This window comes from Peromyscus maniculatus, chromosome 7, assembly GCF_049852395.1.
Source record: "Peromyscus maniculatus bairdii isolate BWxNUB_F1_BW_parent chromosome 7, HU_Pman_BW_mat_3.1, whole genome shotgun sequence".
NCBI lineage: Eukaryota > Metazoa > Chordata > Mammalia > Rodentia > Cricetidae > Peromyscus > Peromyscus maniculatus.
The window spans coordinates 56,008,434-56,030,317 of NC_134858.1; the positions used below are offsets into that span (position 1 = coordinate 56,008,434).

Sequence of the window (21,884 nt, forward strand, 5' to 3'; positions counted from 1 at the left end):
GCTTCCCAGATTACATCTCATTTAAGTCCATGACAATCACAAAGGGCACCACACAGATACCTGTGGACACTCATGTCCATGCTATGTGGTAATGGGACCAGGCTGCTAATGCTACAGGTTTATATTACATGTAGAAATCTGGATTTCTTGGGTACAGATTTTGTTGGCAAGCGTCTTAGATTGGATTCTTTTAGAATGTTCTCCACGATGGGGATTTTCATTAAAGTGATTTGGCTGGGGGTGGGAGGGGATGGGAGGGGACATCTTTAGGAAAATGTGGAAGGAAAAAAGGGCATGAGAGCCAAGGAAAGTGAGGAGACACGTGTGGTGAGACATCAAGCAGAGACCCACAGGGAGCTCTGGGCACAGTGTACACACACCGTACATGTCCTAACCAGAGAAAGGAGTTGGAATGTTTACATTCCTTTGATGAAGAGTCAGTGGTCCAGGACATTCCTAGGTCTTGTGATCACAGCCAGAACAGTTTCCAGCTTCCACACAGGTGCTGGTCATAAAAGCCAGAAGCCCCTGGGGGCACTGGAGTCAGTCCTGTGTATAAAACTGAGGAAATTCAAGATCCTGAGGGCTCTGGTTACTGAAACTAAATTTAGAAAAACTTCAGATGAATTAGATGGGTCTGAGAGTCTCAGCTCACTCCCAGCTGGAGCGCTGGTCCACAGGAGGAAAAGAGAAGGGCTGAGGCCGTGGGGAAGAGATGCCAGGGATGTTGCTGGCTGTTGGGGGCTGAGTTTGCTACCATCCCCGTAGGCTTTCTCTTGCTGATATAAACATTGTGACCAAAAGTAACTCAGGGGGGAACGGGTTTATTTCATCTTACAGCTCACAGTCCGTCATGAGCTCCAGGGCAGGAGCTCAAGGCGGGAACCTGGAGCAGAAATGGAATTAGAGGTCACAGAAGAACACGGCTTACTGGCTTGCTCCTCAGGGCTTGCCTCAGCTTGCTTTCTTATACACCCCAGGACCACCTGCCCGGGCACTGCCCACAGTGGGCCAGGCCCTCACACATCACTCTTCCATCAAGAAAATGCCCCATAGGCTTGCCTGCAGGCCACATGGATGGGGGTATCTTCTCAACTGAGATTCCTCCTCTCAGATGGCTCCAGCTTGTGTCACGTTGATTAAAAACTAACCAACCCAGCTCCCCATTGCATTAGTGATAGCAAGCAGGTCTGGCTGGGAGCTTTCTCAGGTTTGGGGGAGAGATGCTGCATGAGACACTCACCTTGGCGGGTGGATTAGGCTGTGCTAAGCAAGCTCATTGCCAAGGTGTCTCTCCCTGCGGGCCTCCTGGTCTTCAGAAGCCCTGCTTGACTGGGCTGAGAGCCTATGATCAGGTTCCGACGTCCCGGCCCTCCGGCCCTGCGGCAGCCCGGCTGACGGTTCGGGTGCGGCAGATTCAGGTCAGAGGCGTCATGAACACACGTGCTGTGGAAGAAGTGCCTACACCAGCTTGGCAGAAATGCTCCGCAGCAGAAATTCTCTTGGGCTTGGAAAATTTGCATTATTCCTGCTGACGGAGAGAGACAATGACTGCACCAAGGTCACCAAGTGGCCCACTGGCAGAAATGGGGCTGGATCCAGGTAGCTCTCTGGGCTCCCAGTAGTGCGGTTGTCCCTGCCTGGTGTAGCAATACTTGACTTTCAAATCCCAGACACACATTGCTTGGCTCTGTGACCTTGGCACCACCTTGTATCTTGCAGCTTTATTTTTTCTACCTATAAAATGAGTATAAGTAATGTCCAGGGTTTTTTTTTTTAAGGCTTTTTTTTAATGCAGCCTGTCATAGAGAACTACTTAACAAATGTCTCTTTCCACTAGTCTAAGTTATAACCAGCAAGGCAAATGGCAGGGTTCATTATCCTCATTTCCAGGTGAAGGAAGTGAGGATTGGAAGGCCCACCTGCCCCGCAGGTAGGCTTTATGGCCCAGGCTTCCTGTTCTCCTGGTCCATATCCTGTGATCTAGTTACATCCCCTCTGTTAGTAGGACGCGGACATGATGGGTGCCTGGGTTCCATTTGGTCTGGAAGGGTCTCACCAAGTGTCTACATGTGTGCTGTGTCCTGGGCAGAGCACTGGGGATTCAACTGGAATAGGGAGTACCAGAAGAGGGGTGGGTCACGGGGGATGGAGGCTGTGGCAGGTGATGGGCTGCACTGAGGTCCCCAAGGGACATCCAGCGGCACAGAGGTGTAGGTCTGGGCTCAAGGCCGAGGAGATGAGGGACAGCACCTCTGGAGCTGGTGAGCTGACCCACCCTGAGTGTCTGTGAAAGGAAGGGGGGTGGTGTAGTTCCCCACGTGACCCGGCAGGCTTCTCTCCTTGTGGGAAAACGGGACCCAGAGCAAACCCCAGCCCTCCTGCCTGCTGTAGGGCCACAGCTAGCCTCGGGCACAGCGGCCCTTTTCTCTCTTTGGCACTGGTTTGGGCTACCAGGTCCCATAACCCCTGGGGCCAACCTTCCTCCTTTCTTAGTGGGAGTTGACAGAGTTGCCCGTGGCTAGGCTCACTGCACCCCCTTCCTTGACTGTCCCTGCTCCCTAGGCATTAGGAGCTCAGGCCCAGGGCTACTAACCCTATTGCCCCTCTGGCCTGGCTACCCTCTGGGTTATCCAGACCTCATTAGGCAGGCTGTAGTCCTAGATCTTCCCTGGGGGACACGGAGGTCCCAGGAAGCCTGAGGCCCTGCACTGAACGCTGCTGCTACCCACATGGTGTGGACAGGAAGGGAGATCCCGGGTGGCCAGATGGACGGCCCCTCACTCCCGCGCTTGCTCCCTTATCTCTCCTCCCAGCTTGGGAGGAAATTGCTTTGAGCTAGTTTCTGCTCGTACTCAGCCCAGCCAAAGGCTCCCCTGGGATTGGATTGGGGCTTCCCAGCTGGCCCAAGAAACCCCATCTCTGGGTCCTATGTAGCCCGCTCTACCCTCTGGGCTTCTCCCAGCCTCAGCTTGCTTAGAAATGACATCAGGAAGATCCTTCTGACCCCATAAAAGCCAGGGAGTAGAGCAGGTGGGGATATAGAAAAAAAATCCTGCCCTATCTGCTCTTCAGGTACCTACGTAATTTCTTTCTTTTGGGGTGGGGTGGGGGGCTCAGTTTCCCCAGTAACCAGGCATGCACTGATGTTTTCTGAGGTGGAGGTGCTCAGGCCATGGCTGTCTTTCTTGGTGAAAGTGGTGTTAGCTGACCCTAAGAGCCTGATTGTGACTGACATGATCTGAAGGAGGAAGCTCCAGGGTGGGGCTGAGGAGTCAGCTTGCTCCAAACTCCCTGGTGAAAATGTGGAGTCTTGAGGCATCTGATCTCCCAGCCTTCCCTTTATCCCCCGGCTGGCCCAGCCCAGCTGCCCTGGAGTTTTCGCTAGACTTGCTAGCAGAGTGGGCAGAGTGGCTTAGGCTGGGTACAAGCCTCCTCCGTCCCTAGCGATCTAGGTCAGCAGCCTCCCTCAGAGCCTCTTCCAGCCAGCCTCTCCCCTCCCTCTGAGGTGTGAGCTTGTCACAGGCATGCAGGCTATTGTTAGAAACCTTGGTTGCCCCCCCCCTTCGGATGTTCTACTGGAGGCCTCAGCATGCCAAGAGACCCATCCCAGAAGCATTCTTTCTCAGAAACCTGGAATGGCAGGAAGCCAGGCCCAGGAGCCTCTGATGAACCCTCTTCCTATGGAACTCAAGCTCTCCATCTCTCTCTCGGACTCTAATGGTTGGCATCTGTGGAAAGCGGCCCTGGAGGACGAGGGCTGATCCTCTCTGCTAGTGCCGTCACAGGCCCCATTGGACCCTCAGCCCAGAGCTCCAGGCCATGGCCAGGATACCCGTGCACTGGCCTCTCTTGGATCTTGGCTTGCCCTTCACGTGGATGGTTGTTCCTGAGATGCCAGCAGGGACTTGTTTGTTTCCTTAGGGAGAAAATGAGTCTCCAGAAAAGCTCAGCCAGGTCCCATGAAGAGGCCTTAGTGGAAACTCCATGGCAGCCTGACCCACTGTCTGAGGTCTGATCTACAGTGAGAATGTAGCTCTCTTGAAGGGCTGGGCAAGAGATGAAAGGAAAGGAGCAGCGTCTGTAGAGTACCTACTGTGTGCCATCTTTGTCCTCCATTTCACCTACTTCCAAAGACAGCTCTGGGTGTAGGGGCTGGCAGTTAGTCGTGACCTGTTCCACAGGCAAGGAGACTGAGGTCCTGAGGGCCATGCTAGGGCATGGAAGACACAGTGCTTTTCCAGTGAAGCTGAAAGATTGCAAGAGTGGGCACAGGTTCCCAGAGTGCCAGGCAGGCAGAGGGTAAGCTCACATGCCACCTGCCTGGTGAGTCTCCAGCAGCCCAGAAGGAAAAGCGCTCACTCCCCTAGTCAGGGCCAACATCGTAATAGGACGCTTTAATGAAATATAAAGAGCAAGGCAAATATTTGCCCAGTGCAGCTGACTGGCAGGTGGCATGTGGCCCCAACCCACAGTGGGGACATGAGCACAGAACAGTTTCTTTCAGCAATGGCCAGCCTCTCCTTGACAACCACATCCCAGGTGCTGTCCAGTGTTAAAGGTGTGGTGAGTGGACCAGCTCCCAGTGGGCAGCTCAGACATGGCCATGCTGGTTCACCTGGCTCTGCAGTCACATATTTCTACCCTACTCCTCTGGTCACCTCAGAGTCCACACCCTTCCTCACTCAGTACCGTGTCCTGCTACCCCAGGCTCTCTGTCCACCTGGAAGAGAAAGCACCATTATTCTTTCCACAGAGGCCAAAGCAGGCTGCCCATGAGCTGTATCTGCCTAGGCTGCACGGCCCTTTTGACAGCCATGTATAAACTGGTTGGGACCTGCTCACCTTCAGCTCCATCACGGTCACTGTCACTTGTGTGGTTAAGCTCTTCTCTGCCCCCGACCCCACCACGTGCTCCATGCCATAGTAACTGCTGAGACTGTGAAAAAGGCAGAACTGTAGACTTGATCCAGAAGAAGGTTGGTTATGAAGAAGGTTCCGGAGAGTGGGGGCTGAGCTATGGCTCAGGGGATAAAGCACTTGAATGTGAGTCTGGGTACCTGAGTTCAGATCCCAGAACCCACCTGAAGCCAGCTGCTCTAGCTCACATCTGTCATCCCAGTGTTCCTACAGCCAGCTGAGGGGCAAAGAGTCCACAGAAGCATGCAGACCAGCTGACCTGGTGTACACAGCAGTAAACAAGAGATCCTGTCTCAACAAGGTGAAGGTTGTCCTCTGACATCCACACATGCTCTCTGTGGTACATGCAGCTCCCTAAAATAAACGAAACATCAGGGGTGAAGAGAAGAGACTGCGTGAAGCGTGTCAGCTCTGATGTTTCTGTCTCTACGTCCCAGAGTGATTCGGAGAAAAGGGCAGGGGTTGTGGGTTGTGACAGTCTGAGATACTTTGCAGCCAGGGCCTGAGGCTTCCTTTGGCTTCCATATGGTATCTGTTCATTCATTTAAGCACACACGCATGCACGCAGGCAACCAACAGATGTTTTGTATGCCTACCTGTGCATTCCATGGAGGAATACAGACACAAAAGCCGCGGCGGTGGGGGGGGGGGGACGGGACGGGGGACGGGGACGTGGCTCATGTTGTATTCCAGTTAGTAAGTCTCCTTTTAGATAGAGAGAATGCCACCGAAGCCAGTCAGGGAACCGTCCTGGGGAGGTCAGGAAGGGAGGGCCACTGGCTACTTCACACAGCAGTATGGGAGACCTTTCTGTGCAAGCAGTAAGACAGGAGAGTGAGAAGCCAGAAGGGCATGGGCAGATGGGATGGCAGATGCGACACTGAATCCCTGTGGCCTAGCAAGAACTGGCTGGGGCATTCAAGGACCCGAGGGAGGCCGCTGTAGCCAGAGGTAAAAGGCCACACACGGGCAGAGCGGAGGAGATGGGGTGGGGATGTAGTTGGGGCCCAGGATGCTGAAGCTGTGTTCAGCAGGTGGTGTGTGATCTGAAATATTGATAGAGTCACTGGGCAGCTTCAAGTCAAAGGTGACAGACACATCCTGCTTCTTTTAATTTCATGTTTCATACAATAGATTTTAATCTTACTCTTTCCCCCCCCTCCCCCAGCTCCTCCCCACCTCCCTGCTTACCCAAATTCATGGTCTGACACTCAAACCAAAATCAAAACCAAAACCAGAAAAACAACAACAACAACAAAAAAAAAAAAAAAAAAAAAAAAAAAAAAAAAAAAAAAAACCTGCTCATCTTGAAGAGCTGGATCTAGCTGCTTGGTGGAGAATGGGTTGGAAGGATGGCGTCTCATGCAGTGTGTAGATTGTCCCTGCTTGATGGCCCTGCAGTGGGTACTTGGGAGATGTCGCCACAGAAAGAGGAGCCTGAAGGTCCTGTTTACGTTACTTGCTTGTGCAGCCACGGAAGAAGAGTCTTTGGATGTGTCCGTGTGCAGATAGACAGGGAAACAGCTGGGCACGCAAGCCAATCTGTCACTCTTGTCTATTCCTGTGTCCTGGGCATAGCAAACAAAAAATTAGGGCATCTCTGGGGTTGAAGGGAGAACAGAACGAGGTTGTCCTTTCTCAGGTGAGGAGGTGCTTTGTAGGTCTCCTTTGGGGGTTTGTGATGGACAGCACAGATACACCGCAGGGAGTCCCTTCGACAGTGGGGCTCCACTCAGGGTAGAGCTAGAGAAGTCCCCCCTCTAATGCAATCCATAGCCAAGAAACACTCCACAGAATTGTGCTGCCTTGATGAGCCAGGGGTGGGAGGAGGCAGGAGCTATGCTGGAAGCCACAGCCTCTGGCCTCCTGCCAAGCCCCCTTTGGGCCCCACTCAGCTTCCTCTGTGGCTGGGATTCTATGCATGCTCCCAAATCCCTTCCTGTGTATGACTGACTGAGCTTGGGTGGGCAGGGGCAAGCTTCCTCCCTGCCCCCCCACATGGAAGGGGCTTTTCTTGGGTTCCAGCTGACACGTGGTGGCCTCCTGGAGACATGGAGTTGTAGACGGTCAAGAGTTCTTCTGAGGATGCAGCCCTGAGACTGTCCTACAAGGCCCTCACTCTAGAGGGACCTCTGCCTGCACTGAAATTCTTTCTAGACCGCACAGTGCATGGGGAGGGCGTACTAGAGGCTAGCATTCCCTAGCTGAACAACTCAAGGCTGGCTTCCAGAGCCTGTGAGCTCTGTGCTCCAAGGGTACCGCCCTGTGCCTAGGCATTCCCTTGACCTCCTCACATGGAGCTGTTTGTAGGAGTGTCATGAACTGAGTTTGGCCATGGGCTGAAGTCGTTCACCATGGAACAGTCTGGGAAGAGGAGCTAGTTGAGCCATGCTCTGATGTGGTCCCCTCCTCCCTGCCCGTGTGTGTGTGTGTGTGTGTGTGTGTGTGTGTGTGTGTGTGTGTGTGTGTGTGTTCCTTGGTGCCATTTTCCTTGTTATTGAGACAAGGTCTCTCACTGGCCTGAACCTCACCAAGCAGACTAGGCTGGCTGACCACTAAGCCCCAGCAATCCCATTCCTCTGCCTTCCCAGTGCTGGGATTACAAGAGCGTGCAACCACACCTAGCTTTTTAATATGGGTTCTGGGGATCAAATTAGGTCCTCATGCTTGTGTGGCGAGCACTTTACTGACTAGGCCGTCTCTCCAGGCCCTGGTGTGGTTTCCTGACAGCTGGAGCTTTAAGCCTGTTCTTCGGGGCATTGGGGCGGTAGGTTCTGTCTAAGTGGGGCCAGAGAACACACACTCTCTTTAACAGTTTGTCAGCCTGATTCAGCTAGGAAGACCCACGGTTGATGGGAGTTCCTTGTGCTGTATTGGGGCAGGTCTGCCTCTGTGGGCCCTAGCTCAGCACACACCCTTGAGACTGCTGTTCTGCCTGCCGTGGCCGCTCTCTCTGCTGCCTCAGGCTGTGAACCGAGAGGTTTAGAGTCTGTCTCCAGAACTAAGCTTCTTCCCCTTCTGAAACGGACTCGGGTCTTAATTGACATCCACAGGTTTGTAATTTGGACCCAAAGCCATCCATTCAGGAGGAATGTATTTTTCTGGGGATAGTATGGAGGGGTCAGAACTGGGGACCGATGGCTAGGGGCCCCCAAGGTCTCCCAGATTAGAGGCAAGTCCAGACCTTCTGCAGACTTCCTAGGCTTCCCCTAACCTCTGTCCATCCTCTCACAGCCCTGCAACCTTGGGGATCCCTGACAGGCCCAAGTCTCTGCCATACGTTGGTGTATGGCAGCTTTGGAGGAAGAGGTAGGACCAGGGAGACTGCCATGCACCCATTGTGGCCAGACCCTGCCACACTGCAGCTTGGCACACAGAGCCACACATGCAGGTGGACAGGGTTCAGTGGGCTGGGGTGGAGGCACTGCTGTAACCAATTCAAGTGTAAGAGACAGCGTACTACTAATGTGTATGAACTAATCATGGAGATTAATTATTAATAACATTGTCTCACAATGGCTTGTAATTTATTGAATATGTCTGTACTCAGTACTAAGTACTTCATATGTATAATTTAATCCTTTTGACAGCCACTCAGTCTTGAATTTTTCTCACCATTTTCCATGTGATGGTGAAAGAGGATCAGAGAGGTCCTGGGACCTCCTCAAGGTTGCACAGCTATGAAGTGGGTCGGAACTAGGCCTGGCATCAAGACCTATCTGAACATGGAGCCCATGGGCCCATGCTGTCTTCTTGGCCACTCCCAGGGCTGGGCCCTGATGTCCCAGTAACAGATTTAGAACATATACAGGGCCTGACTCCCGAACATGTCAAGCATGCTTCCAGCTAGGAAGCTTCTCCCTGGTGTCCACATGCCCTCAGCAAGCTGGTGAGGTGGCCTCTCTGCCCACGCCTTGTCCTGGAGAGCTGCACCTCCCACGGGAGAATGTCTGTATCTGCACGGATGCCGGGAGTGTCACCATGGCACCCTCCAGCCTGCCTCTTCTGGGTCTTGCTTATCATCCCCCGCCCCCCCCAGCCCCAGCCCGCACATACACACACTCCAACGGTTGACTTTGTCTTGGCGATGGCTTGCCTCCGCAGATCTTCCACATGACCTATGACCTGGCCAGCGCTGTGGTGCGCATCGTGAACCTCATTGGCATGATGCTCCTGCTCTGCCACTGGGACGGCTGCCTGCAGTTCCTGGTGCCCATGCTGCAGGACTTCCCCCATGACTGCTGGGTGTCCATCAATGGCATGGTGGTAAGTCCACATCCCTGCCTCCGCCTGGGCCTGGAGTCTCCTCTCCTGAAGCAGGGATGGGTAGAGAGGCTGTGCACCTCCTGAATCCCAGCATGTGGGTGGGACCCTGAGATGCTGGCCCGGTACCGGAGGGCACATAGCTCTGTTCTTTTCCGTTTGAGCTCCCCCTCCTGATACAAGCCGCCATTCACAGAGCTCTTGGCTCGGAACTGTTCCCGCCACCTCCTAACTTTTTCAGTTTCAGTCATGTGCTGACATGACAGCTGGTCTGGCTTTACCCAAGGAGACCAAGATCTGGCCTACCCTGAGTTGTGCCAGTGTGGTCAGACGGAGCTGATGACTCCTGCCTCCCTAACCATGCTGCCTAGAAGCTGAGCTGGGAAAACCGAAGGCCAGGAGTGCGCTGTGAGCAGCACAGTCAGGCTCCAAGCTCCCACACAGCCACTTCCTGCTCTGAGGGCAGAGCGGAGCGTTCCAACTCCCTAAACAGACCCACCTACCAGCCACCTGTGAAGTGCTGAGCATGGGGAGTGGGTGGGCCGGAGAGTGACCCTCTCCAACACCGTGAGTGGGGTTTCCAAATGCCATAGGACAGAGCCCCCAGCTACAGATAGGAAGGGTCCCCGAGAAGGGCTGAACCCCCTGCCTCTCCTCCTACTTAGTCTGGTGTGGTCTGAAGGCAAATCCCAGGGCTCCAGGGGGTGAAAAACAGGCTTTGAAAGAGGTGAAAGAGACCCTGAGGCGTCTTCAGCATCAAACAGGCCTTTACAAAATAGCCTTTGATGAGCTAAGTGTAAGTGAATCAGCCATATGGGTTGAATTTCCCTTGTTCCCAGAGACTCAGCAGTGAGGCCAGAAGCCCTGACAGGAGGCAGCTGGGGGCTGCCCCTAATCCTTAAGGCTAGGGCCCAGGCCTCTTCCACCCCTGGGGAGAAGCCCTACCCGCCCCACCCCTGGTCTGGACTGAACCACAGACTCCACAAAATGAGCTCAGCCCTAGCCAGGATGGTGACCTTGAACTTGGTACAGGCCTGGTTTGGCCTCCAGATGTCTGAACGGCCAGATGATGCACTTTGGGCTCTGGGCACAGGTTCTGTGGCTCTTTTACATTGTCCCCTACACCTTGGTTTCTGAGTGGAGACCCTGGGGAAAAGGCCAGGGGTAGGTTTCGTTTGGTGGTCCCTCTTACGGGGGCATTTCTTCTATGTGTGTGAAGGTAACAGGCCCACACATGCACTAAATTCAAGAGATGGCCTTTCTGAGCCCTGCGCTCCCACGAGGAGCCTTCCTTGAGACGCTGACTGGCTGAGGAGACAGAAATAGCTAAAACTCCCTCCCTATGTCCCTCCTCCTCGCCGCCACACACTGGGTACTCAGGAGAGTCCACCTTCGGGGCAATGGCAGGAGAGTCAGGGGCCACAGCCCTGGGCAGATGAGGGCAGGGTTCTGAGCGTGGCAGGAAGCCCCAGCTGCTGCTCCCTCAAAAGAGGACAGTGATGTCGGCTCCTGTGGAGCCGTCCCCCCCAGGGGAAACAGCGCTAGCATTATAATTGAGGTCAGTGGGGAAATGGGCTTCGTGGGCATCTGTTTAGGGAGGGGGATGAAGCTACTTAGCCAGGGAAGACAGCGGGGTAGCTCAGCCCGGGGCCATATGCGACCCAGCCAGGAGAATTTAGACTTCCCACCACTGAGAATTGTCCCTTGCCACTGAGGTCAGACCAGGGCCAGCCGGCTCACCCACTGGATGCAACTTCCTGTGTGGTCCTTGCCTCCCCCTCCCCACGACCCTGTCATAGGAAGGCCTAGGTTTTGTTCCCCGCCACCATGGGTTGCGGGTGCCAGCTTCCCTGCTCACCACCAAAGGTCTTCAGCCAGCGGCAACACCGGGGAGCCTTGTGCTTGAAGGTTGGCCAGGAATCTTGTAGGCGCTAGCAAGAAGGGCCTTCCCTATTACTGGCCCAGGGCGGCTCTCCCCATCCGCATCCATCCATCTGTCCTTCTGTGCTCTGTCTGCAGAATAACTCCTGGGGGAAGCAGTATTCCTACGCCCTCTTCAAGGCCATGAGCCACATGCTGTGTATCGGGTATGGACGGCAGGCCCCTGTGGGCATGTCTGACGTCTGGCTCACCATGCTCAGCATGATTGTGGGGGCCACTTGCTACGCCATGTTCATCGGCCACGCCACGGCCCTCATCCAATCTCTGGACTCCTCCCGGCGCCAGTATCAGGAGAAGGTAGGTTGAGCCTTGTGTCCACCCAGGGCTTTCTCAGGAGGGCCTGCTCATTGGATTTGTGCTAGAGGAAGCACATATGGCCAGCGGGTGGGTGCCCAGGCCCACAACGGTCAATGCTGTATTGGAGAGTTTTCCTAGATGAGAAAGAACCTGGTCAAGTCCCTCACTTAGACCTTCTGTTCCATGCACAGCCTTCCATCTTCTCTGCTGTAGTGGGGTGGGGGTGGGATGAGTTGTCTCTTTACCGGCGGGACCAGTGTCATCATTATTGCTACATCCAGTGAGGTCTTCAAGCCACACTTAGCGGCAGCTGACAGGTCCCCACACCTTGGCCTCCCACTCGGTGGCCAGGACTGCACATCTCTGGCCAGTCCTCGCCACTGGCCTCACCTGGCTTCTCTTCTTATTCGTCACCATGGGACCCTAAGTGTCCGGATCCTGTTGAGGCTTCCCTGGGTGTCGGGATCTGACATGCTGCCTTCACATGCCCCATGGCCATCGGCATGCAGGGAGACCAGGTGCCTCACCAGCCCATCTTGTTCTCAGCTCCAGTGTTTCCTGGGTGGCCCAGGAACCACCCACCCTCATCATGTTTAAAACCAGGGCAGTCCCACTTGCTTCCCTGCCACACCGAACCTCCACTCTGCTCGTTTTACGAACAGACCTCAGGAGCTCAGCCTCTAGCTAGGCACCGTCCGTCAAGTCTGATGGCACTGCCCGATGGCCACTTGAAAGTGCTGCTTTCCTGCTTAGCCTCCTGTCTGGGTCACTACAGCCATGACGGTAGTGACTGAGAACTATGGCCTGGATTTAGGCAGCCTGAAGTCCCCTTCGCTTCTCCTCCGACGGCTCTGAGTGTGGTCCTGTCCCTTCTCTCTGTGCAGAACAGGGCTGTAGGGGAAGATCTGCCCTGGGGTCTGTGAGGAGTAATGTAAGCCGGTTAGCACTGTATTCACACAAAATAGGCTTCTCAATATTCATGAACTAAATAGCCACTTCTCTATATATCTGTGCTGGTATACTCTAGCAGCTAGCAACTCTAGCACTCAGGAGGCTGAGGCAGGAGGATCAAAAATACCAGACCAGGTTAGAGATATAGCCCAGTTGGTAGAGTGCTTGCCTAGCATGCATAAAGACCTGGATTTGATCCCTGCACCATATAAACTGGGTATGGTGGTATGTACCTGTAACTCCAGCTCTAGGGAGGTAGAGGCAAAGGGATCAGAAGTTCCAAGGCCATCCTTAGCCTCACAGGGACTTCTAGGCCAGTCCATATGAGGCCAGGCCAGCCTTCACCTCATAGTAAGACTCTGTATCAATGCCTCACGTATGTACACAACACACACACACACACACACACACACACACACACACACACACACGAATGAAACAGAACTGTTGCTTGTTAAAACTCTTAGAGGTTTCCCATTGCTCCTAAGGTCAAGATGAGCTCCTAGGCAGGTATTTTCACCTTGCACTTAAGGGCCACAATCCAGCTAATGTTCAACTCAGTTCATCCTGGGTCTCCCACGCTCTTGGTCTCTGTAGGTGCTCCTGCCTCAGGCCTAGACAAGGCTCTAGCAACAGAACATCTCTTTCTTTCCTTCACCTGTCGTCTCCACATCTTATCTTGAACTTGACTTACTGTGACCCACTTAGCTCTAGTCTGTCATGTGACCCCATGACACCCTCTACCTCCCCCCCCCCCCCCCCGCTTTGCCTCCTGTAACTAAATAATCACATATAGCTATATAGTGATGGTCCATCTTCCCTGTCCAGCCTACGGCCCCTCAAGGGCAGGATCCAGCTGTTGTCCAGTGTTTGACACACAGTAGACCTCAGGATCTATTGATTCATTCATTCACAGCTGGTCTGGCGTGGCTGCTGAAGGGTGACTGACAGATGGCATTCACTCAGGTGTGGAGGTCCAGGTCCTGTGATGTTAAGAGAAAAGCTCAGGAGAGGCTTCAGGCTGGGGAAGGGTAGGAAAGCTTGCTCTGAGGAGGCAGAAGGAGAAAGTGGGGGAGAACTCTAGGCCAGTGGTCATGAGGTGCATGTGCAGCAGCGGCGTGGAGGAGGTAGGAAGCTTCATTCTGGGTTAGCAGTAAGTGGTAACAGATAGGTGTCAGGTCATAAAGGACAGGACTCAGGCCAGGCTGGGGTGAGGCTCAGCCTGAAGTCAGCATCAGGGCCCAGCCTGTGGTATACAGAGCAGGGATTTGTGTAGAAAAGGCATTGTGGTCTGTTACACCATGACCAGAGGGAAGCTGCTTGTGACTTCTTTGAGAATTACACTTATTTTATTCTGGGTTCCTAGCTCTTTGAGTCTTCCTGTTTACCTAGGAAGCCGTCTCAAATGTCCTAGCTCTCTGGTTCCCTGCCCCCAGCTTTTCCCTGGACTGTTTCAACAGCCTTCTCACTCCTGCGTGGTGTCCTTCCACGTGTGTGTTGAGATGCAATTCTCTAAAACTCGGCTCCAATGTGCAGGCTGCCTCCATCACACTGACTGGTCCAGAGGCTGCTACCCGACCAGGCTTGTGTCTCCTCTGGACTGGAGCTGCCCTTTTAAAAAAAGACTCAAGGTCTCAGCTGAGGCCGTATCTACAGACCTATCTTGCAAAGAGTCAGGTGTCCTCAGTTCTACTTCCTGTCCTCTGCCCCACCTCAGCACTTCCTGTCACTGGCCTATTACCCACCCCTGGCAGAGTTGGTGACTCCAGAGTGATGTAGAAGTACCAGATGTTTAGAGGAGATTTGACCCCTCTTCCTGGTCATTAGTTCCGTACCTGGTCTGTGGACAGTCCCTGTTCCCACTTATCTTTACAGTTTCCAACACTCTCCCCTACCTCCATCACCCCACAGAGCTGGGAGTCAGGGCCCTTATTTTGGGCACAGTGTGATTACATGACATCGAGCCAAAGTCGGCTAAGAAAGCCTCAGGGTTGGAGTATGCCTCTCGTCACCAGCCTGGGGTGCCAGGAGGTGACACCTGTCTCTCTCCCCCATCTCAGTATAAACAGGTGGAGCAGTATATGTCTTTCCACAAGCTCCCACCTGACACCCGGCAGCGCATCCATGACTACTATGAACACCGCTACCAGGGCAAGATGTTTGATGAGGAAAGCATCCTGGGTGAACTGAGTGAGCCACTGCGAGAGGTGAGCCGCACAGCCTGGGCAGGGAGGGGGTGCCGGGCCTTGCTGGCACACAGTTCCCTCACCTGTTCCTTTGTGTCCCAACCCTGTGCCATCGGCGGAGCAGGAGATCATCAACTTTAACTGCCGGAAGCTGGTGGCCTCCATGCCACTGTTTGCCAATGCAGACCCCAACTTCGTGACGTCCATGCTGACCAAGTTGCGTTTTGAGGTCTTCCAGCCTGGGGATTACATCATCCGTGAGGGCACCATCGGCAAGAAGATGTACTTCATCCAGCACGGCGTTGTCAGTGTGCTCACTAAAGGCAACAAGGAGACCAAGCTGGCTGATGGCTCCTATTTTGGAGGTGAGACAGCCAGGGAGCCCCAAGAGAACAAGAGTGACTAGGAGCTAAGCTGGAGGGATGCCCTGAGATCAGGAGCACGGAGGGCCCGGCCACAGCCAGGAAGTGGGTATCTGTAAGTCCAGTATAGGGCGTCTGCCTGTGAGGACTGCTATAATAAAGTACACAGGTCTGGTGGCTTATAAACCACAGAGCTTGGTTTCTCAGCTCTGGAGGCTGGGAGTCACAGGCCAGGGTGCTAGCCTGGTGGGTTCCGTTGAGGGCTCTCTTAGTGGTAGACTGCACTTCTCGCTGTGTCTCAGATGGTAGAAAGAGCATGTGTATTGTTTTCCTGCCTTCTTGTTATATTTGTGTGCATGCATGAGCCTGCCTACACCACCCATACCCACCCACACTCCCAAACCATGGCACCCATGTCGAGGTTAGGGGACAACTTGGGCACTCAGGTCTCTCCTTCTACCACGTGGGTCCTGGATATCCAATTTGCATCATCAGACTTGGCCCAAAGCGCCACACTGCTGGACCATCTGCTCTGCCCCTCTCTAGCCTCTTCTATAAAGGCACAAATCGCCTCCCAGAGCCCCACTTCTGAGTACCAGATCATCTGGAGGTGGGGATTTTAGTACAGGAATATGGGGTGGGCACAGGCATTCTGTCCATTGGAGGAGGGTTGGCCCCAGAGATAGAAACAGCTTGGTACCTATTTGGTGGGGGCTGGGCTGGTACCTAGTATGGCTACAACCTAGCAGACCCTTGTAAGTTCACTGTACCAAATAGTGCGGACCAAGGTCAGGATCGTGCAGCTCTGGGTGGCATGGACATTCTGTGCCTAACTGACCCTGAGTCCTGCTGTGCCCACAGAGATCTGCTTGCTGACCCGGGGTCGGCGCACAGCCAGTGTGAGGGCGGATACTTACTGCCGCCTCTACTCACTGAGCGTGGACAACTTTAATGAGGTGCTGGAGGAATATCCCATGATGCGGAGGGCCTTTGAGACTGTTGCGCTGGACCGCCTGGACCGCATAGGTGAGGGGCAGGATGTGCAGGCGGGAGGGCAGGGAGGCAAGTACTCGCCTACTCCGCATCCCACTCCCCACCCTCCACCTCCGGGCGTGGCCTGAGTGTCTGCTCTTGTTCTGTGGCTCAGGCAAGAAGAACTCCATCCTCCTCCACAAGGTGCAGCACGACCTCAATTCAGGTGTTTTCAACTACCAGGAGAACGAGATCATCCAGCAGATCGTGCGGCATGACCGAGAGATGGCTCACTGCGCGCACCGAGTCCAGGCTGCTGCCTCAGCCACCCCAACCCCCACGCCTGTCATATGGACCCCGCTGATCCAGGCACCGCTGCAGGCTGCTGCTGCCACTACGTCGGTGGCCATAGCCCTCACACACCACCCTCGCCTGCCTGCCGCCATCTTCCGGCCCCCTCCGGGACCTGGATTGGGCAACCTTGGGGCTGGACAGACACCACGGCACCCAAGGAGGCTGCAGTCCCTGATCCCTTCGGCGCTGGGCTCTGCTTCGCCAGCCAGCAGCCCGTCACAGGTGGACACGCCATCATCATCTTCCTTCCACATCCAACAGCTGGCTGGATTCTCTGCACCTCCTGGATTGAGCCCTCTCTTGCCTTCCTCCAGCTCTTCCCCACCTCCCGGGGCCTGCGGTTCCCCACCAGCTCCCACACCATCCACCTCCGCAGCTGCTGCCACCACAGCTGGGTTCGGCCACTTTCACAAGGCGCTAGGTGGCTCCTTGTCATCCTCTGACTCCCCGCTGCTCACCCCACTGCAGCCAGGCACTCGTTCCCCACAGGCTGCCCAGCTGCCACCCCCACTGCCTGGGGCCCGAGGAGGCCTGGGACTCTTGGAGCACTTCTTGCCGCCCCCGCCCTCCTCTAGGTCACCATCGTCCAGCCCTGGGCAGCTGGGCCAGCCTCCTGGAGAGTTGTCCCCAGGTCTGGCAGCTGGTCCACCAAGTACACCAGAGACACCCCCACGACCTGAACGGCCATCCTTCATGGCAGGGGCCTCTGGGGGTGCTTCTCCTGTAGCCTTTACCCCCCGAGGAGGCCTAAGTCCTCCGGGCCACAGCCCGGGCCCCCCCAGAACTTTTCCAAGTGCCCCACCCCGGGCCTCTGGCTCCCATGGTTCCCTGCTCTTGCCACCCGCATCCAGCCCTCCGCCTCCCCAGGTTCCCCAGCGCAGGGGCACGCCACCCCTCACCCCCGGCCGCCTCACACAGGACCTGAAGCTCATCTCGGCCTCTCAGCCAGCCCTCCCCCAGGATGGGGCACAGACTCTCCGCCGGGCCTCCCCTCACTCCTCAGGGGAGTCAGTGGCTGCCTTCTCCCTCTTCCCCAGAGCTGGGGGTGGCAGCGGGAGCAGCGGGGGCCTTGGGCCTCCTGGGAGGCCCTATGGTGCCATCCCAGGCCAACATGTCACTTTGCCTCGGAAGACATCCTCAGGTTCTTTGCCGCCCCCACTTTCTTTGTTTGGGGCAAGAGCCGCCTCTTCTGGAGGGCCTCCTCTGACTGCTGTACCCCAGAGGGAACCTGGGGCTAGGCCTGAGCTAGTGCCCTCCAAACTGCCGTCTAATCTATGAGCTGGGCCCTCCCTCTGTCTTCTTTTTCTCCTCCCTCCTCCTTTCTTCCTTCAGGTTTAACTGTGATTAGGAAATATACCAATAACAATAATAACCATTTAAAAAATACCCCCAGAAAGACAAAAAGACAGCAGACAATAACCAGGTATTCTTAGAGCTATAGATTTTTGGTCACTTGCTTTTATAGACTATTTTAATACTCAGCACTAGAGGGAGGGGGGGAGGGGGAGGGAGGGAGGGAGGGAGGGGGAGCAAGCAGCAAGGCCCAAAGGCAACAGCCAAAGGAAGGCAGGCAGGGTCTCTGAGGGGCAGGGCAGGGGTGGGGTGACCCATGTTCAGGGTCCTGTCATGGTGTTGTTCTTTAGAAGAAGAGCTCGTCAGTCCCTTGGCTGTGAACTTGGAGCCCACTCTGCTGGGGGCTGCCCTAGGGTGTGTTCCCAGGAGGCTTCTGCGTTGGAGTCCCTGGGACACACAGGGCCCTTGAGGGCCTTGCATTTTTTTTTTCTACTGTAAACGTAGCAAGATATGTATATGAATATGTATATGTATGTAAGATGTGTCTATGTATAGCTATGTAGTGCTCTATAGAGCTGTGTAGATTATCGGCTCCCACGTGCGCACATGCGTGTGCAGTCTAGTTTAACCCCACGTTGCCAGGACACCCAGATCACCTTACATCAGCAATCTGCTGTGGCCTGCAGGCTGGGCACTGCGGGCTCTGTGGGACGTTCTCTCTCCCGGTCCTCAGGGAGAGGACCCCTGGAACCATGCAGCAGACCCTCTTTCCCCATCTCTGGGCTGCAGTCCAGTTCTAGTCCAACCTCTCGTCCTATGGAAGGGGAAGACCCCAGGCTGAGCCTTTCACCTCCCAGGGCCTCAAGCACACCTGACACCTCTGTGGCCCTCAGTTTCTCCAGCTGTACAATGAGAGGTGAGGGGAACCTCTATTTATTGAGTCTGTCCCGTGCCAAGCACTGGTTACACGTACCCACAGACTGTGAGGTGGGTACTTTGTTTTTTCCCATTTCACAGGTGAGGAGACTGAGGTCGCTTTTCCAGGATCACGTAGCCAGGAGTGGCAGAGCTGGGCTGCGCTGAGCTGCAGATCAACGCTTCCCTAAGGCTAAAGTCTGTACTCCTCCCAGCAGAAAACAGTGTTTCGTAGAGCCCTGATGTTTAGTCCCTATGCAAAGTGCAGAAGGAAGAGATGGAAGCTTGGCAGTCAGTTCAAATCCCAGCTCTGCCACTTCTTAGCTGTGTGGCCTTGGGCAAGTTACCTGACCTTTCTGTTCCCTCATAAGAACAACTATGGAACTGCCTCCCAGTGACCAGTGAGAACCAGATGAGAAAAAGGCATGAGATGCCCAGCCTAGTGCCTGGCACACAGCATAGTAGGTGCTCAATAAATCATGTTTCTTCACCCCTCCTCATAAAACTTAGCCCACTGCTCCAGTGAACTATGGCGAGAGCCCAGGGAACTTTAGCGGAGGGCTCCAAGACTTAAAATCTCAGGACTCAGGAGGTGGCTGGGCCTCCGTCATGGCCCGAGGAAGGTGCATGGCCAGTGGTGGGCTTGAGCCAGGCCTTGAGATGTGGGAAGAGTGGGAGAGAGTGAGTAAAGGAGGAGGAGGAGGAGGAGGAGGAGGAGGAGAAGGAGGAGGAGTGCATGGGGGAGGGTACTGCAGTGACATGGAGTTGTGGAGCTGGGTTCTGGGGGTAAATATACAGTCGGGGGACCAGAGGAGGACCTTGGATCACAGGCCAAGTTGGTGTGTGGGCTTGGCTGTGAAGGCAGCAGTCAGCCAGAGCAGATTCCAGAGACATGAAGGCATCCCTGATGTCTCTGGAGGCTTCATCAGCTTCTCCAGCAGGACCCTATCTATGGGTCTAAGCAGGTAGGGCTTTGATGCTCCTCAGTGAGGAGGGCTGATTCTGCCATGCCCGTGGTCCCCATGCAGTGGCCATAATGGTGATGAACAGGTTTGGCCCTGAGCTGCCCTGGGATGCCCCAGGAAATCCCTCTGTTGATGGCCTGCGGGGAGTGGAATGCAATAATTCCCGAGAGAAGGGATGAAGGGCCCAGGGCCCTAGGAAATTGGTAGAAGCTCTAGTCTACACAGGGACAAGAGAAGCCTCCCCAGGCCCAGGCAGTCCTCAGACCTGAGTTCTGTACCCTGCCTTCAAGGAAGGTAGCTCAGGGAGCCAGCAAGACTCCACCCAAACCTATAGTCCATCCCAGAGCCATGGGAGAGGAGATGGAGGGCCTGGGGTATGAGGAGTGAGGGGTCCCTTGTCATCAGGCCTGGCCTAGCCACTCTTCTCCACTGACACGTGCATTTTATAAACGCTCTGACCCACTGGCCAACTCCTTGGTGACTATGGAGAGGTCAAGTCCAGTCAGCAGGATCTTCCACCCCCCAACCTCTACAAGCAATTTTCAAATCTTCCACTTTTAAAAAACAGAAAACGGTTAAACACGCCGTCTTGTATATTTTATTTAAATAAAAAAAATTCCAGCAAATGCTGACTTATTTTGGGGTCAGAGATGGGTGGGGGTGGTAAGGTTCACAGGGAAACCTGGAGTCTCCAGAGAGGGTATGGAGGGTGGTGGGACCCTGCCCCTTGAGCACCTATGGACGCACGTGCGGGAGCTGCCCCCCACCAGAAGCATGGAGTTGTAAGCAGAACTGTGCATGGGAACCTGAGGCCCGACTACAGACAGGTGTGCACCCCTGTGCAACCTTCGGAGGTCCTTGAGGAGGGTAAGAGAGTTTATTCCCAATGTCACTAGTTTAGGGGGAAGGCAAAGGTGAGGACCCTGATGCAAGTCCTCCTCCCTGCCTCTGCTGGGGTTCCACAATCTCTGTGAAGGAGGAGGAGGCTGGTACATGGACACGTGAACTCCACCCGGCTAGATGCTGAACAGGGGCCATGGCCACTTGCTGGCCCTCAGGAGAGGGAGGGCGGCCGTGGGCGGGAGGTGACCAGTTGTGGGGAGGGCAGCATAGGCAGTGAATGGAGTACAGGGCTGGGGCTCCAGCACCCCAAGGGCAGACCTAGAGCTTGGAGGTGGCATGGCACCAACTTCTACCTCACACTCTACCTTTCTACCTAACATCTGGCTGCAGAGAGTACTACAGGCCCTTGGACCATGGTGGTTACGGCAGGTGCCTGGGGTTGGAAGAGCAGTTTTCGGGTTCCTGGCTGCTGGGGGAATACCATCCTGTCTGCCTAAGGAGGGGGGGAATCCTCTGGAAAGGACAGGGAACCTGGCCAGTTGTTCCCCATCACTGCTTGCCTAGGCTGTTTCCGTGGAGACAGGCCTGGGAGTCCTGTTGCTAAGCAGACAGCTCGGCAGGCCCAGCGTCCCCATGACAACTGCCCCCTGTGGCCAGGTGGCAGTGCTTCCTCCAGGGACCCCACTGGCATGGCATAGGCGGGGCTAAATTCACTAGTTAACTGCCTATTTTGTTCCTGGATGTCACAGGGGCAATTAGTAAGTTCCTACTGTATGCTAAGCCCTGTGTGTTTCCTGTTGTCTCATTTCATTCTCCCACCAACTCTAAAGTCAGAAGGAGCCTCGGTGACAGCCACAGGGAAGGGGTGGGAGGCTCAGAGCTGGTGCTTAGCGGATGCCCATCAGCCAGAGTGGAGGGAGCTAGGTGCATACTCAGCCAGGAGACTCAGGCCTTGCCCATGTACACTGGGTGCTCAGCAGAGGCAAGAGGGGAGGTGCCCTGGCCCTGGGTGCAGATGATTATAATATAGAGTGATGGTCTGCAAAGAAGTAAAAACCCACAGTGAAAATAGCAGTTGATCTGTTTTCCTTGTTATCATGGACTAACAATTCTAAAGAGTCAACAAAACACTCCTTCCTCCCCACATCTGGAGATACCACCTCTCCCACAGCTGCAGCCTCATGGAACAGCTGCTGTTCTTCTGGCTATCAGAAAGGTAAGAAGGCCCAAAAAGAGTCTTGGGCCTCGGTGGCACTAAACTAGACTGGAAAATTCAAAGTGTGTGTGTGTGTGTGTCTGGGGATCAAACCCAGGGCCTTGTACACATCTGGCAAGTGCTGTACCACTGAGCTACATTTCCTGTGTTTTGTTTCTTGAGACAAGTCTTGCTAAGTCACTCAGGATAGCCTTGAACTCAGTCTGTAGCCCAGGCAAGCCTTGAACTGATGATCCTCCTGCCTCAGCTTCCTCTTGAAGAGCTAAGATTATAGATTTGCATCAGGACTAGTTCAAAAGAAAATTTGAACAGACTTAGAATCCTCCCTGGAAGCCATGTCTCACCCCAGGCACTAACTTGCTCTCCTCAGCTGAACTGCCTAAGGGTGGCTTCAACTCTGGCCTCA

The 21,884-nt window shown here is 54.7% G+C and overlaps 1 protein-coding gene across 1 annotated transcript in view; it reads left to right on the forward strand.

Annotated features, from left to right (window-relative positions):
* The window catches only part of Hcn4 (hyperpolarization activated cyclic nucleotide gated potassium channel 4), a 41,605-nt gene extending 21,569 nt beyond the window's left edge, over positions 1-20,036 (forward strand). The window contains exons 3-8 of the mRNA XM_006971490.4: positions 9,025-9,186; positions 11,203-11,421; positions 14,433-14,579; positions 14,683-14,923; positions 15,782-15,946; positions 16,068-20,036. Coding sequence (XP_006971552.1) covers positions 9,025-9,186; positions 11,203-11,421; positions 14,433-14,579; positions 14,683-14,923; positions 15,782-15,946; positions 16,068-17,524 — 2,391 coding nt within the window. The 3' untranslated portion in view covers positions 17,525-20,036. The remainder of the gene's footprint in view (positions 1-9,024; positions 9,187-11,202; positions 11,422-14,432; positions 14,580-14,682; positions 14,924-15,781; positions 15,947-16,067) is intronic.
* Positions 20,037-21,884: the final 1,848 nt, after the last annotated feature.